We start from the raw sequence: 14,770 nt of genomic DNA on the forward strand, positions 1-14,770 counted from the left end.
CGAGGGATCAGATTGTATGATATAGATTTTAGTCTGTAAATGTTCCCATAGGAAAAAATCCAGAGGACTAAGTCGGGGAATCTCGAGGGCCATTCCACTGGACCTCGTCTGTCAATCTATCTTTCAGTAATCATCTATAAATTGTAGAACAGCAGCAGTGTAAGGTGAAGGGCTCCATCCTGTTAAATAACTAATTTTTGTTCTAAAAAGCAGGAAACTTGTGCAACTATTTCAATTATCGTGGTACATATGGCGCCTTGTAGAAGTCTTAGCTAGTTTTCTCGATTTAAGTTTCCAGGAATGAAAAATTATCCAACAATGTGATCACCAAAAATCTTTGCCCAAAAATTCAATTTTGGAGGTGGTTGAGTAGGGGATTCTCGAAACAAATGAGAATTGACGTCAGTCCAGTAAAGACAGTTATATTTATCTAATTTCTACAAGACCGACGTACAAAAATAAAAAAAATAGAATCTTAATCATGCAGAGAATAAAATTACCTTTCAGACGAGGTGTAACACAGCCCCTCTTTCAATTTGAAAATTTCAAAGGGGTGGTTTCTATGGGTAGAGAGATGACGTTTCGAAAACTAATTTGTTACCAAATGATATCCTCCCTCCATCAATGTTGACTCGTTTTCTCTTTGTAACAAACGATAGAAAAGATATTTAGGAGGGACACTCTTTCCTGTGCCACCCTGAATAATTGAGGCAACATTTAATCCATAAAATGTTACATTTTCAGCTAAATGCGAAGCAATAAAATCAAAGATATATAGATGTTGCAGCCATAAGGCTTCAATTTTAAGTTTTATAGGGCAATAAGGATTATTTACTGGGCACTTTAAATAATAATTTACTGCCGATAAAAGAACTGTCTTCCCTTCATAGAAGCGCTTTCCCTTTCACTTGGAGGAAATGACCACTTCATTTATTAATATTTTCTTATAAATAATAATAAATACGAGACATCTCCACAAACTAAGTTCCGATCGCAAAATATGTTTTGAGCAGATCGCGCGATTGAGGCAAGTTTGATCAGGAGAGCTTCCTTTACGAAGTAAGAAGGCTTTGGAAAACAAATGGCTCTTATGACTTTGACAGTAAACTTATTAGGTGTTGTCAACGTCAACAAAATTATAGATAGTCTGTTCAGTTGTCAAATACGGTCGGTGATTAAGCTTTTAAACAATAAACATTTTAGAACGGTGGCATTTCGGCAAATTTATTATGTTTATGGGGAAAATTCATTAAGTGGAGATATGGTAAAAAGGTGGTGTCGACAGATGAACCAGGATAGAACCAATGTGCGTGATTAAGAACGAAGTGGGAGGCCATCCTTAACCACTGACAATTCAGTTCAAAACAACGAATGAAAAAATTGGTGAGAAAGGAAGATTTACAATTTTGGAATTGATTTATTCATTTTCCACACAAAATTCAATGTCGCTTTTGCATGAAATCGTGAAAGAAAAATTGCACTATCAGAAATTGTGCGTAAAATAGCTACCGAAAATCGTTATTGGCCCACACAAGTTGAGGCGACTGGCAGCAGGAATGACATTTTTTTGGAGCGCCACAACGATGTTGGTGGCGAATTGTGAAACCATATTGTGACCGGTGACGAAGCCTGGATTGCTCATGTCACATCAGAGAACAGGCAGTAGTCCACACGGTGGCGACATAGTGAATCTCCACAACCAAATTCAAACAGGTATTGTCCAACCTGAAGGGTATGTACAGAGGGTGTATGGATTCGAAGTGTTTTGACAGAAAAATTCTATTTCACGTCTAGATAGAGAAAAACTAGCGTAAATGTCAAAAGTTCGATTTTTGAAAGAATATGAATGGCGAAAACCGTATTTAGATGTTTTCACAATTCACAACGCTAGAGGGCGTTTTTGAAATTTCAGTTATTTTCATAATTCCTCATCATTTTTTGGATTAAAACAATTTGGAAGTAAAACTAAAACATTTTGAAGGCATAGCCGAGTGTGGTCTTTATTTAAAATAAAAAAATTATGTCGGTTTTTGACAAAACAGCATGCTGTAGCAAAAAAACTAAGCGCGCCCCTGGATTCGCATCAAAAAAGTGCCTTAAGAATGTTTTTGCTTTACTTCAATATTGTCCTAAACAAGAAAGTTATGATGAATTTTGAAAATTGCCGAAATTTGAAAACCGCCCTCTAACGCCGTGGATTATAAAAACATCGAAATACAGTTTTCGCCATTAATATTTCCTCGTAAATCAAGCTCTTGACATGTATGCTAGTGGAATTTTCCTGTCGAAACAGTCCAAATCCGAACACCCTGTACACTGTTTTGGGATAAGCGCACGGCATTTTGCTCGTGGATTTCATGGGCCTACTACCTATTGTACCACACTACGAAGGGCCAAAACAAATAGGAAGCCAGGTCTTCTTACTTTCGGATTATGTTTTGTTGCATGACATTACACGACCATACACTGCCAGTTCCACACAGCAAGTTTTGAAAACCCTTAAGTGGGATTTTTTCATCATCTTCCCTACAGTCCCGATCTCACACCCAGTGATTATCATCTTTTTTTGGCCCCATTCAAAACGATTTTTAGCAGACCATCGATACAACATCGATGATGATCTAAAACCAATAGTTACGGACAGGAGTAATACGTTGAACGAGAAAATTCCTAGATAGTGGTAACTAAAAGTTTGCTACGCGCTATGATAAATGTGATATGTTGAGAAGTAATTTAAGATGCATTTAGCAATCTGCAGTAAAGAAATTAAAATGAAAGATGTCTTATAGTTATCTTGGCAAATCGCAACTTAGTTTGTGGACACTAATACCGATAAATCTTGGTATTTAATGATAAGTGTTGTATCCCCTCGTCTATCCAATCGGAAAATAGCGCCACATTGACGTAAACACCTGGAGTATTTTCAGTCGTCCCACATCTTATACCCCAGGAGACGATCCCCACTTGCTCGAACCTATTTTGCCCCTCCACTGGACACACCAAAGGGCTACCACCGTCACCTTTGCAGGTATCTTTATGGCTTTCTCCACCGGCACATAAAAAGCTTTCGTGTAAAGTATAGTAAGGGCCCAAAGCAACCTCACGAAGATTATTAACACAGTAATCTCTCGGTACTATTGGCAAATTCAATTTCCGCAAGAGTGGTTGGTACGTTCCTTTTCTGAAGGAGTTTTTCCCCCATCCTGAAATTGTGCAAAGTCTCGTGTCAATTTGCAAATTCCTCGGTGGAACACAAATTATTCCCACATTATTTATAAGATAGAAAGGGTCGTCTAAAACGAGAAGGGCTATGTCATTGCTCAAGGTTGAAGGATCGAACTTCGGATGAATTATCATTGACTGAACTTCCCGATCTTGGTGTGGCAATGGTTCATGTGTATGCTCCCAATTCCATTCTCCCGCTCGTACTGTGTACTTCCCCGGGGAGGAGACACAGTGAGCAGCAGTTAAAGCCACCTATAACATCATAATTTTTTGAAATCTCTTTATTAATGTCTTGGTATAAAATTACCTTTGGATGTATTAGGGATGCCCCGCACTTGTAACTCAATCCCTTCAGAATGCCCAACATCCAGGGAAATTCTGCAAAATCCGCCGCATCTGCCTCACCAAGTATTTTTTCTTTTATAGTTTGATCTTTATGCATTCCACATTCCACTTTGCAACATACGTCGAAGTATCCCGAGCAAATTTCTGAAGACCTTTTGTAATGCTTGCTTTCTCTGCTTTCTTTTAAAGAGAAAGATGCTTTCAACTGTTGATAGGACTCTGGACATTGAGTAAATGGCATACAGACGCAAGGATTGGCGAACGATGTCTCTATATGTGGCAGAGACGAGAAGAGGCTAGAAATGCGAAATGTGTTCAGTATACTCCCCTTTCCCCACGTCCTCTTTTATTTATTGTGAAGTTCATTTGATCCCATGTTATGTGCGTATGGGTGTGTGGATTTAGGTTTAAGATCAGGATATGTGACAGAGAACTCTTATTAAAGGCGTCGACATTTCGATACTTTCGCTTAGTGCATCCTCAGAGCAGTTCTTTCATTAGATTTCCATAACGAATTTGATTGTATGAATAACTCTTTTACCAAAGATATTCTAACCCAGAAAACCCCGATTACAGTTGTGAACATTCCGTTTTTTTTCCCGATAAATGAGTAGATATTTACTCACGAGTGTAGAAATGGGACTTTTCGCACGCTCTTCGCGGTTAACCGAGTGACATGCAGCGGAGTTCGCTCGGTAATCGAGTGTGATAGAGATAACTTTCGGACAGTGTTAGGTAGAATATTTCTCGGCGCGCATGTGCGTTAACCTTATTCTATTGCGTAAGTTCAATTTATCATTAACGTGCGGGAAACTTCCTACACTTACACGTGCGAAAAAGAGTTTCTTCTCGCTGTCGTAGAACATTTAATATTTCACAGTTATTTATTTTCTCAGCAAAAACAAAGTCCTGTTCAGTTTATTTATAATAATGTTTGCACTTACTCGTCTCTGGTAATTCCACTGACACATGCCACCAAGAAAACCACCCACATCATTCTAAAACTTGCGATTTTATCCATAATTTTTGATAAATTTAAACGAATAAATGTTCTTAAGACGACACAACAGGTGTAGAGCCGGCTTCAGCACTGTTAGTGTTTATTTAAAAACGTTTAGCAGCGCGACTAAGGGAGATAATCGTAAAACTCCAATAAACCATAGTCGTCCGAAAAAATATTGTCGGAATTACTACTGTCATTTGTGGTAGTCATCGTAGACAGTACAGACTATATACAGGGCGTTCAAAATGCCATGGGTTGCCATTGCTATTTCCTAAACGGCGATAGCTTCGAGGTCGGTTAAATTAAAGAAAATAAATAAATAAAACAAAATGTGTCAAACTTGGATTTTAGTTAATATTCGAAAACAGTGTTGCCAACTTTTTCTTATTGCCCACGACATTGGGGCAAATCCGAAGAATGCCAAATTTAATTTTCATAATAAATCCAAAACTATAAATTTTTCAAAAAAATGTTTCGTACAAAAGTTTTACACTTTTCTGGGCTATTGACCTGTGCGATTTTTAAAATTTCATAGTTGGCCTAATTTTTGAGATAATGACCCCAACTTTTTTTTTTAGTATAGACGTAGATAAATTTTGATATGTTTTGAAAGTGCCCATTAAGGGCTTTGCAACAACGTATCATATGACAACATTTCCAGCGTTTTGGTTTAAAAGAGACCATCATCAGATTTTTTTTATAAATGTAAACGGAATTTTAAACATTATCATTTTAGGATTTTAAATTTATTATTTACTCGTTAATATTCATATTTATAACAAAATTCCGTTCACGTTTATAAAAAACTCTGATGATATCCCTTTTAAACCAAACGTCGGAAAATGTTATTATGGAATACATCGTTGAAAAGCCCTTCATGGGCAGTTTGAAAATATGCCAAAATTTATCTAAGTCCATGTTAAAAAATGAACAAAGTTGGGGCCATTATCTCAAAAAATAGGCCAACTATAAAATTTAGAAAATCACACACGTCAAGAGCCCAAAAAAGTATAAAACTTTTGTTTGGAACATGTTTTTGAAAATCTTTAGTTTTCAATTTCTTATGGAAATTATATTTAAGTTTTTTTCAAACTTTTCTCAATATCTGAGAAAATAAAAAAAAGTTCGTAACATTTCTTTCGAATATTAGCTAAGCTTAAATTTGATACATTTTTTCTAATTTAACTGCCCTCGTAGCTCTCCTCGTTTAGAAGATAGCAATGATGTTCCGTGGCATTTGGGACACCCTGTATAGTGGCGGACATAAGTATGCAAAAATTTTCATTTTGCATTTTATTCAAGCAAGGTCAATAAAAAAGGAACGCATTATTTATTATAACAATCAAAATGGGTACTAAACATTTTTAACTGTTTATATTTTCGACTATATACATTCCTTTCTTATCAGCATATTCTTGTTCGAGGCTCGGTCAAAAGTATGTGTAATAGATCTTAGAACAGCAAAGTCGGGAACAATTTACGAAGCAATTTATTTCAGTGTTAAATAATGCATCTCAATCAGTTTTACAAAAATGAAGGGCTCGGTTAACAAAGTACACGTCAACGCGATAATTCGACCAAAAGAGTTTATAACTATTGCTTAGGTCTTAAGAACTAGGGCTGAGAGCTAACGCACATAGACGTACTACTGCTAAGAAGCAATTGTCGCTTAATTTATTATCTACCCCTTTCGAACCAACATTTAGTTGAACAATGAGATGGATCTTCTGTGGGTATGTAGCAGTCATACCAATTTAGCAAAACGGGGGTTGTACTTAAATTCTACTACTTTCCGGGCAAAGGGGGTGAAAGTTCTGTTATACAGTGCCACATGTGTTAGACGGTAATGGATACTGAAATCTAGCCATGCTGGAAGATGACTAAAAAAGTATGAATTACATGGTCATAGTATAAGAGTTGATTTTATATGGAAAGGAAGCTGGTCAGAAGGTGTAGTTTCAAAAATTTTTAAGAAACATGGAATTCTAGGCAAATACTTCAAAATCTGGTCGCCCTACAAAAACTAGCCATAATGAACAAAAATGTTCAAATTTGATTTTAATATTTAATTTAATTAAGGTTTAATTAAGAAGACGAGGGTAAGAGATCCACACAAATTAGCTCAATAGATAGAAGAGGAAATTAGTGAAAATTTAAATGTAATTGTGAAATAACGCCTTTTTGAAGATGGTATTTTTGGAAGAGTTGCTGTAAAGAAACTTTTGCTTGAAAAAAAATCACAAGAACAGAATTCGCTTTGTAAATAGGCGTCTACACTAGAACGCCCAAAAACGGATATTTGAAAGGAAGTTAAAAGTATTTGGATCAGATGGAGTATCATATGATATAAAATATTAAAAACCTACAGTGAAGCATGGAGATGGCGGTATAATAGTCTGGGAATGCTTTTCACGATGTAGAACGGGACCGTTAATTAAAATCGATGGAAAAATAGATCGGCTAATATGGAGGGACATTTTGAAAAATACGATGTCGCCCATTTGCTAAAGAACAAATACCTGTAATATGGAGATTTCAACAGGACAATGATTCTAAACACTCCTTTCGGCTGATAAAAAATTGGTATTTGAAAAAAAGCGTTGATATTTTGAAATGGCCCCCCCAATCCCCAGATTTAAATCCAGTAGAACATGTGTGAGACTACTTAGAGCGCAAAATTCAATTAACGATTATTTACAACATGTGGGATTTATGATGGGTACCGCAAAATAAATGGAAGCTTACCTATGAAAAATTCTCTCAGAACTTGGCGAATTCAATGCCCAGAAGAGGTAGAACAGGTTGTTTTTATTTGGGTAAGAATGGTTTGGATTTTGGTGGGCTTGGCTATGGTAAGATTAGCTTAGTTATATTATTTATTATATTTTTCAACGGTTTTTTCTTTTATTTTACCCCACCCGGTACGCCTATTCACTCCAGAGGTCCAAAAATTTATAGATACTTCTATGGAAAATAAGTTTAAAAAATCTGCACTTTTTTTTTTAAATCATGTTTACCATGTCGAAAAAGTTGTGTTTTTAAAGAAACCATAAATTTTTGGTTGGGTTAAAGTGATATGAACCTAAAGTTTTTAATTAAATTTCAAACTTTCCTCTTCTTGAAACTCCGCTACTGGTAGTAGATTTCACCCGCATTATCATTGTTGAAACTTTATGACCTTTTATGTCTCTTGAGAGTCCAGGGTGAGTGCAACCTTAAATTACGGAAATTACCTGTTTACACTGAAAACTCTCCCTTGCATTACCGATGTTGGCGTCTCACCCCATTAGCATAAAATTATGTTTATTGGTGTTCTGTGCTGTCAAACATTTTGAAATAGAGTATCGGACATTTAGCCTGCCCAAGAATGTAGATGAAGACGCGGTGTTATCTCTTCCTACCCTGTACATATAAGCCCGGTGAATCTTGAGGGTATTAGCTCTATTGTCGTAATTTTATGTAATATCTTATTTAATGAAGTTACACGTTTCCGTTATACCTGGACTTTTATTTGGGGTTATTTACCAACCTCGTCAGCAGTTATTGTGACCACTGGCGAGATTTTTGTCATTGACACTTCCGCATTCGCAAAGTGGTGATGCTAGGGCAGAATGTATAACTCACCGTGGTTGGGAAGTAGCCACCATAAAACTCATCGATTGTATAAATGGCCGAATGTATAAAAATTATCATTTTTCCAGTAAATTTTCAAATAATTTCTTTGCAGAAAGTCGAATCCCAATAACAAATCAGCATCAAAACTTCTTGATTCTATGATCATAAAATTAAATGATGTAGTGATACTACTTTTAAGCGCAATTGACAAAATTACTTTTCCATGCTCAGGAATACTCTTCCCTTAAATTTACTAAATTTGCACTTAACATAAAAACTTGGTTAGATTTTCAATAGATTCCTCCCTTTCTGCGATTTCAAGAGCTTTTATTACAATCGAGGGGTTCCTGGAAAGCACTCTTTGCTTGATCATTACCTCTATAAGAAACTATAAGTCTTGTTCTAATTTGCCCCTTAAAACTTGATCTGCCGCCCCTACACCAATCAATGTAACACTTCTATTGAGTTTACATTCGATGGAATTACGCAAAGCAGCCTTTAAGGCATTCGAGCAGGAAGGAACTTTAAAGTTCGCATTAGGTTTAATAAATTGTTTGGCTCGATTTCTCAGTTTTAACAAGGCAACCGCCATTTTTCCTTTCTACAACCACTGGGAAGGCAATACGGTTTCTTGTATAGGTATTCTGTATGTATACAGGTATTCTTTTATACATCTCATGGCATCGTATATTGAAACAGAGCCAATTCCTAAAATGAGGTGATTGGTATTCTGAACCACAGAGAACGTTCCAGGATGGGCTGTGCGTTTCCGACCTCAAGAAAGAAGCAATTTGAAATTGGTGGTATTAGCATTTTACATATTTTTCCTCATAGCCTCCCTGAAGTTCAACCCCCTTAGCCCAACAATGCACCAGGGCCTTTATCCCTTTGCAATAAGAATATTTATCCAACTTTTAAAAATATGTATTTGTAGCGAATATCGCTTCAGGATCTGACACAAATTTCTTACCAGTAAGACTCTTTGTGAAACTGAAATCGGAAGGGATCAAATCTGGTGAATGCGGTGCATGTAGTAGTAATTGAAAGCTCAACTTTTCAATTTTATCTATCATCACATGAGACTTGTGCCATGGTGCATTATCGTGATGAAACCCGGTATTTTGCCAAACCAGGATGTTTTCCCAGAATTCTTTGATATAGTTCTTCTAAGACGTTTGAATAATGTGTTCCCTAAGGGTTTTTTTTCTTTGAAAGGTAGTGAGTAAGAAGAATCCCTTTGGAACCCCAAAACATACTCCCCATACGTTTCCATACAAAAAAAAATTATCTGATGTTGTAGTTAAGAGGTTGAAAGAAAACATTTCATTTTATTGCCAAAACATATTGCACGTACAACCAAAAATCAATTCACGTGTTTCATCATTTTTTTTATATCACTCATTGATAAGTTATTGATTGTATTCCAGACTTTCGCCTAACCCTGTATATCGATATTGTTTCAAATCAATTAGTAGCGTAATCAACGAACCTTTGTTATCATTAAACAGGTTTTTAATTTAACGTTGATCACACAGCAGTATCCCTGAGACTGTGACTTCAGGATGGTGCGAAGGTATTACCCATCCAGTCCACGATTTCCTTGAGCCAACGGTTGAACCCAACCAGCCGGATTAACCATTCCACATCTGAGCTTTCGTTCCGGACCACACATTTGGCGGCCGCTAGGTATTCCCAGTGTGAGAAATTTAAACCGATTTGAATCTTCGATCACCTAAAACAGTTTGATGTACTTTTTAGATGATTTCTTCAGGGATCTTCCCGAACCTATGGCACCTTTGGTAGTGATTCTGGCACATTTGAAGTCCGCAACCCATGACTTAATGGTGGAAAATGATGGGGATTGAATATAGGATCAAACTAAGCTTTTACTTCTGTTGGCGTTAAACATTTGATAAGAAAAAGTATTTTGTGACCGCACGCACCTTGTTTTTCTCAATTTTTGACAAGTACCAAACTTATGGGTGCTTACAAAGTGAAAATGTCAAAACTAATTGATATTTCATCATGAAATGACAATGTCAAAAAAAGAGATGTGTCATTCGATGTACAAATGATCGTGCTTCAGTCATTTTGAGACCGGCAATTTTTCAACTCGTCCTTGTATAACAGTTGCGATCATATAAAAGTTGTCAAATAAAATATGAATACGTGACATGAAAGCAAGTCGTAGTTTTGTTAAAACGCAGCTTTCTAAACTGGTGGATAAAAACAAACAGACAACATACATAAATGTTATTCAGTGTCAATCTTACATATGTAGCTTTCTTAGTTTTATAAATATTTTGACAAGTTTTTTGACAACTCGCAGGCGTTGTCATTCTAATCATTATTTGACATTAACTTTTCGAAAACTTGTAATTAGTTTGCCATTATGCAGTTTCAACCCACGAGGTGCCCTTTGAGTTAGATTTCAAAACACCCTGTGGAACAGTGATTATGAGATATATTTGTATACAATTGTAAAGCTTTATGTGTTCTTAACGTTCTCTTTTTTGATTTATAATAATACATCCATTCCGAAAGGAATTACAATTTTTTAACAAAAATATGCAGTTTACCAAAAAAAATCAAAACTTGTTAAAAAAATAAACAACAATAAATTAAATAAATTATTATGAATGAAAAAAATAAATAAAGACTAATAGCGTGTATTTTCTCTTTGTATTCTAATGACAACTGCCATGCAGCCAGGTATGTTTAGGGCACAATTAGCTATTAGTGTTTGCGGAATATCTTCCCACTCTCGAAGTAGAGCTGGTCGAAGGTCTGCAATGGCTTCCAGTTGTTTATTGTGAGTAAGTCTCCCTACCACGTCCCGTACACATTCAATAGGGTTTAGGTCAGGACTAACAGGAGGCTAATTTAACCTTTATATTTCCATTTCATCATTACTGGCAACTAATTTTTCTCGATTAAAATGTTATTTTGATTATTGTTTATTTGTTTGGCAGGTTTGGATTTGATTTTGGTGAATTGCATCTTTTTGTTAAAAAAAAAAAATGCAACTCTTTTCAGAATAGATGTATTCTTATGTATCGAAAAAAGGAATGTTAAGGAAACACAAAGCTTATATAGTATCTTCTCAGATTCTACCACAGGGCGTTCAGAAATCTAGGTCAAAAGGCCCCTCTTGCTTTCGCCCTGCATAATGACAAAGGAACTGCCACTTTTGGAAAAATCAATATCAAGTAATGATTATAATGAACACGCCTGCAATTTATAAAAAAATGACCGAAGTCAGCGTAAAACTAAAAGATCTCTGTAGGGTTGCAACTGAATAACGTTCATGTTGTTCGGTTTTTTTTTTCATGTCCAAGAGTGTATTTCCTTGCAATAACAACCGAATTATTATCTTATCGATCGGATAAACCATACAGTTTAAACAATATTTAGTCCATAATATGTAACGTTTTTAGCTAAACGCGAAGCAGTAAAATCGAAGATATATGTATGTTGTAGCCATAAGGCCTTAATTTTAAATTTTATAGGGCAGTAAGGATTATTTACTGGGCACTTTAAATAATAATTTACTGCCGATAAAACAACTGTCTTCCCGACATAGAACCGTTTTCTCTTTCGCTTGGTACAGTATATCAAAGTGGGTATAACAAATCTTTATACAATGCGAGCGGAAGTCGGCGTAAAGATAAAATATACATTAAAAATTAAATCTTAAAAAGTTAGATATCTCAGCCGTAAGTACCTAAGGACAACAGCTGGGAACTGGGGTCTTAAACAATAATTCTTTAGGTTGAGTGTGGAAATTTCAGTAACTATTCTTCGGAGCCGCTGCCCCGTTTTTGCGGCCATAAATCATCTCCAGAAATAATTTACAGCTGCTTTTGTTGTTGTTTTTTTTAGGTTGATTTGAATTTCCTCGAGTTCCTGAAGTCCCACATTTCAATATTACTTTTTGGACATTTCCATAAAACAGGAGAACTAGCAGTCGAAGAGGAATTGGCTACTCTCTCATTCAAACAAAATTACACCACTTGAGAGGTGCCATGAAGATGAAAAGGGCCGCGCTGTGCGTTTCTGGATGTCCGGGAGAATGGAAAGGAGTGCAAAATGAGACCTTCGACCGGGTTAATATTAATGATTTTATATTAAATTTCTCGTTGATTAGAAGAATCAAACTTTAAAGAAAAAACGTAGCGCATTCTACTTAATTTTGCATAAGAACGTCTCATCCCACCGAGGAGAAATCCAAAGAATCTAATTTGATCCACCCTGTACATCGAATCATGACATTAAAGATGCATTACTAGGAGCAGGCAGCAACATTTTCTCCAATTTCAGTTCAGATCTATTGAATTCTGAAGGTTCCAGACACCTACCAGGTCGAATGAAGTTTAGTGAGAAAGGAGAAGTATTTCATTTGTAACTCAAGAGCGTGGTACTTTCTCTCTATAGATGTAATTATTACATGTAGTCTGCATACCAAAGAAATTTTTCGTTATATTCTGTCCTTTTGTTAGAAAATGAAGTTGCTATTTTTAATTTATATAATTTCTCACCTTCTTATGCATCTCTCATCCGGTGGAAGGGTGGTGCTTCGCAGGTATTTCATTCTTTGGCTCATAGCACTTTATAATGATCTTTCAATTGCCACCATGGAGTCGTCGTAGAACGTCAAATATTCGCTTATGACTACAGTAAAACCCTAATTAACCGAGTCGCGATTATCCGAGGTCCGGATTAACTGAGTTTCTAAAATATGTACATACCTATTTCCATTTAAAATCGTTGGGAGCGTCGGGGAATTCCCCTGTCCCGTGTGAGGAGTTTTCCCATTTATGTTTCTGGAGTCTTACCATGTAAATTTGCGCGAATGCAGTGCGTTTTTGCGTTTACTACAAGTATACTAACTTAACTTAGGAGTTCTGGTAGTTAAGTGTAATACGAACTGCTTTGTTTGAATTTTCGTTTGTCGTATTGTAACGGAGCAAAACAATCGTAAAATAAATCATTCTCGACGGGAAAAATCAGCTCCTGGACGCAAACGAAGTAAGGAAAGATTAACTATAATCGCATGTTCGAATGAATCTGGCAAGCACAAAATCCCACTGATGGTGATTGGCAAGTCTGCACGAGAGCTTTAAAAGGCATCTCACTCACAGCCTTACCAGTGTATATCAAAAGTCGGAAGAGCGCATGACCTTATTTACTAACTGGTTTAAAGAAGAGTTCGTGCCATCTGTGAGTAAATTTTTGAACGAAACCGTCTTCCTATTAAAGCAATTTTGTTAATGGACGATACCCCTTCTCAATCTGGAGGACTTCACGTGGGCGAAATTGTTGTAAAATTTTTTCCTCAAAATTTAATCGGGATAATGCAACTAATAGATCACGACGTCCTCGAAAAGATTAAAGAAAAATTTTAGGCGTTTATATCTCAAACATCTGTTAAAATACAGAGAAAAACAGGATATTTTCAGCGGGATGAAAGGGATTACTCTGAAAAAATTGAAAATATTTTTTTCCATAGAAATAATTTTTTTTTTAATTAAACGGAAGGATTATTATGTGTTTTAAACAGAATATGCATTGTAAAACTTTTATAGGGAAAAACTGCAATAGCTTCGATTATCTGAAAAATTTAACGAAAATCAAGGATAACTCTGTAGCAAAACGTCTAATAAAAAAATGGTTCAAATGAAAGATATTCATTTTTTGAAGATCTGCAGGGATCTGTGAAAAAATACGGAGTTGTCATTTGAATAAAAAAGTGCCCTGACCTTAAAACGACGTTTTCGCTAAAAATCACTGTATCTTCATCACATGAACCCCTCTTTGCTGGACAAGCTTTAGGTAAAACTTTTTTTCGTACAACGTGTCGTTTTTGAATAACCTTCAATCACAGCTTTAAATGGGTCACCCTGTATATAACTAACTATACTACGATTAATTCAAAAACACTCGATTTCCATGCTGCCTTCTGTACAAGGTGTCATATTTTTTATGTAATTGCCAAGTTTCAGATATCTCCTGTGTAGATGGAGAAAAACCGTTGTCGGGACTCTTGGCCTGATTTTTGAACCAATTTGAATGGTCTAAGTAATATTTTGACATGTCAATTTGTTTGAGAGATACAAGGTGTTTTTCATTTTTTGTCGTTTTCTTTAAAGCCCCTTAACTTGTTGATTTGTGAACATTTTTAATTTTTGGCAAAAACTTCTGTTGCGTATTTTCTTATGTGCAATCCATTGGCGTACTCGACTTTTTTCTAGCTTAATTTTTTTTCGAGTAACAGGCCAAAGTTACCTTTTTTTTTAATGGAAACCATAGTTGGACGTAACTTCATTAATTACAGTTTTTTTTTTCTGAAAATATATACTTCCATGCATTTATCGGGGTAAATAAAAAAAAAACGATTTTTAGGAAAACACAAGAGTTAAAGCACACATATTCATTTGATTAGAGTAATTGAGTGTATTTCGGGCCAATTTGAAGTATGTTTACATCATGACGGACATCAGTTTGAACAACACTTGAAATAAAAACAGTCTGTTATATAATAAAAATATTATTTTTTCCTAAATCCATAAGTTTTTAATATGG

At 35.7% G+C, this 14,770-nt stretch overlaps 2 protein-coding genes and 1 long non-coding RNA gene across 4 annotated transcripts in view; 1 reads left to right on the forward strand and 2 right to left on the reverse strand.

Annotated features, from left to right (window-relative positions):
- LOC136345594 (uncharacterized) overlaps positions 1 to 10,284 on the forward strand; it is a 42,697-nt gene extending 32,413 nt beyond the window's left edge. The window contains exons 3-4 of the long non-coding RNA XR_010733171.1: positions 9,724 to 9,885; positions 9,947 to 10,284. This is a non-coding gene — a long non-coding RNA (uncharacterized lncRNA). The remainder of the gene's footprint in view (positions 1 to 9,723; positions 9,886 to 9,946) is intronic.
- The window catches only part of LOC136345504 (methyl-CpG-binding domain protein 5/6 homolog sba-like), a 266,872-nt gene that overhangs the window by 151,727 nt on the left and 100,375 nt on the right, over positions 1 to 14,770 (reverse strand). The window lies entirely within an intron of this gene.
- On the reverse strand, positions 903 to 4,656 carry LOC136345593 (phenoloxidase-activating factor 2-like). Of its 2 annotated transcripts, XM_066294072.1 has the most exons (4): positions 4,515 to 4,656; positions 3,533 to 3,866; positions 3,268 to 3,477; positions 3,031 to 3,203 (listed from the first exon to the last, which is right to left on the reverse strand). In XM_066294072.1, the coding sequence occupies exons 1-4, from the start codon at positions 4,589 to 4,591 to the stop codon at positions 3,147 to 3,149; spliced, it is 678 nt and encodes a 225-aa protein (XP_066150169.1). In that variant the 5' UTR covers positions 4,592 to 4,656; the 3' UTR covers positions 3,031 to 3,146. The 2 variants fall into 2 exon arrangements, with proteins under 2 accessions (XP_066150168.1, XP_066150169.1); XM_066294071.1 differs by having other exon boundaries at positions 903 to 3,477.

Source organism: Euwallacea fornicatus, chromosome 20, assembly GCF_040115645.1.
Source record: "Euwallacea fornicatus isolate EFF26 chromosome 20, ASM4011564v1, whole genome shotgun sequence".
NCBI lineage: Eukaryota > Metazoa > Arthropoda > Insecta > Coleoptera > Curculionidae > Euwallacea > Euwallacea fornicatus.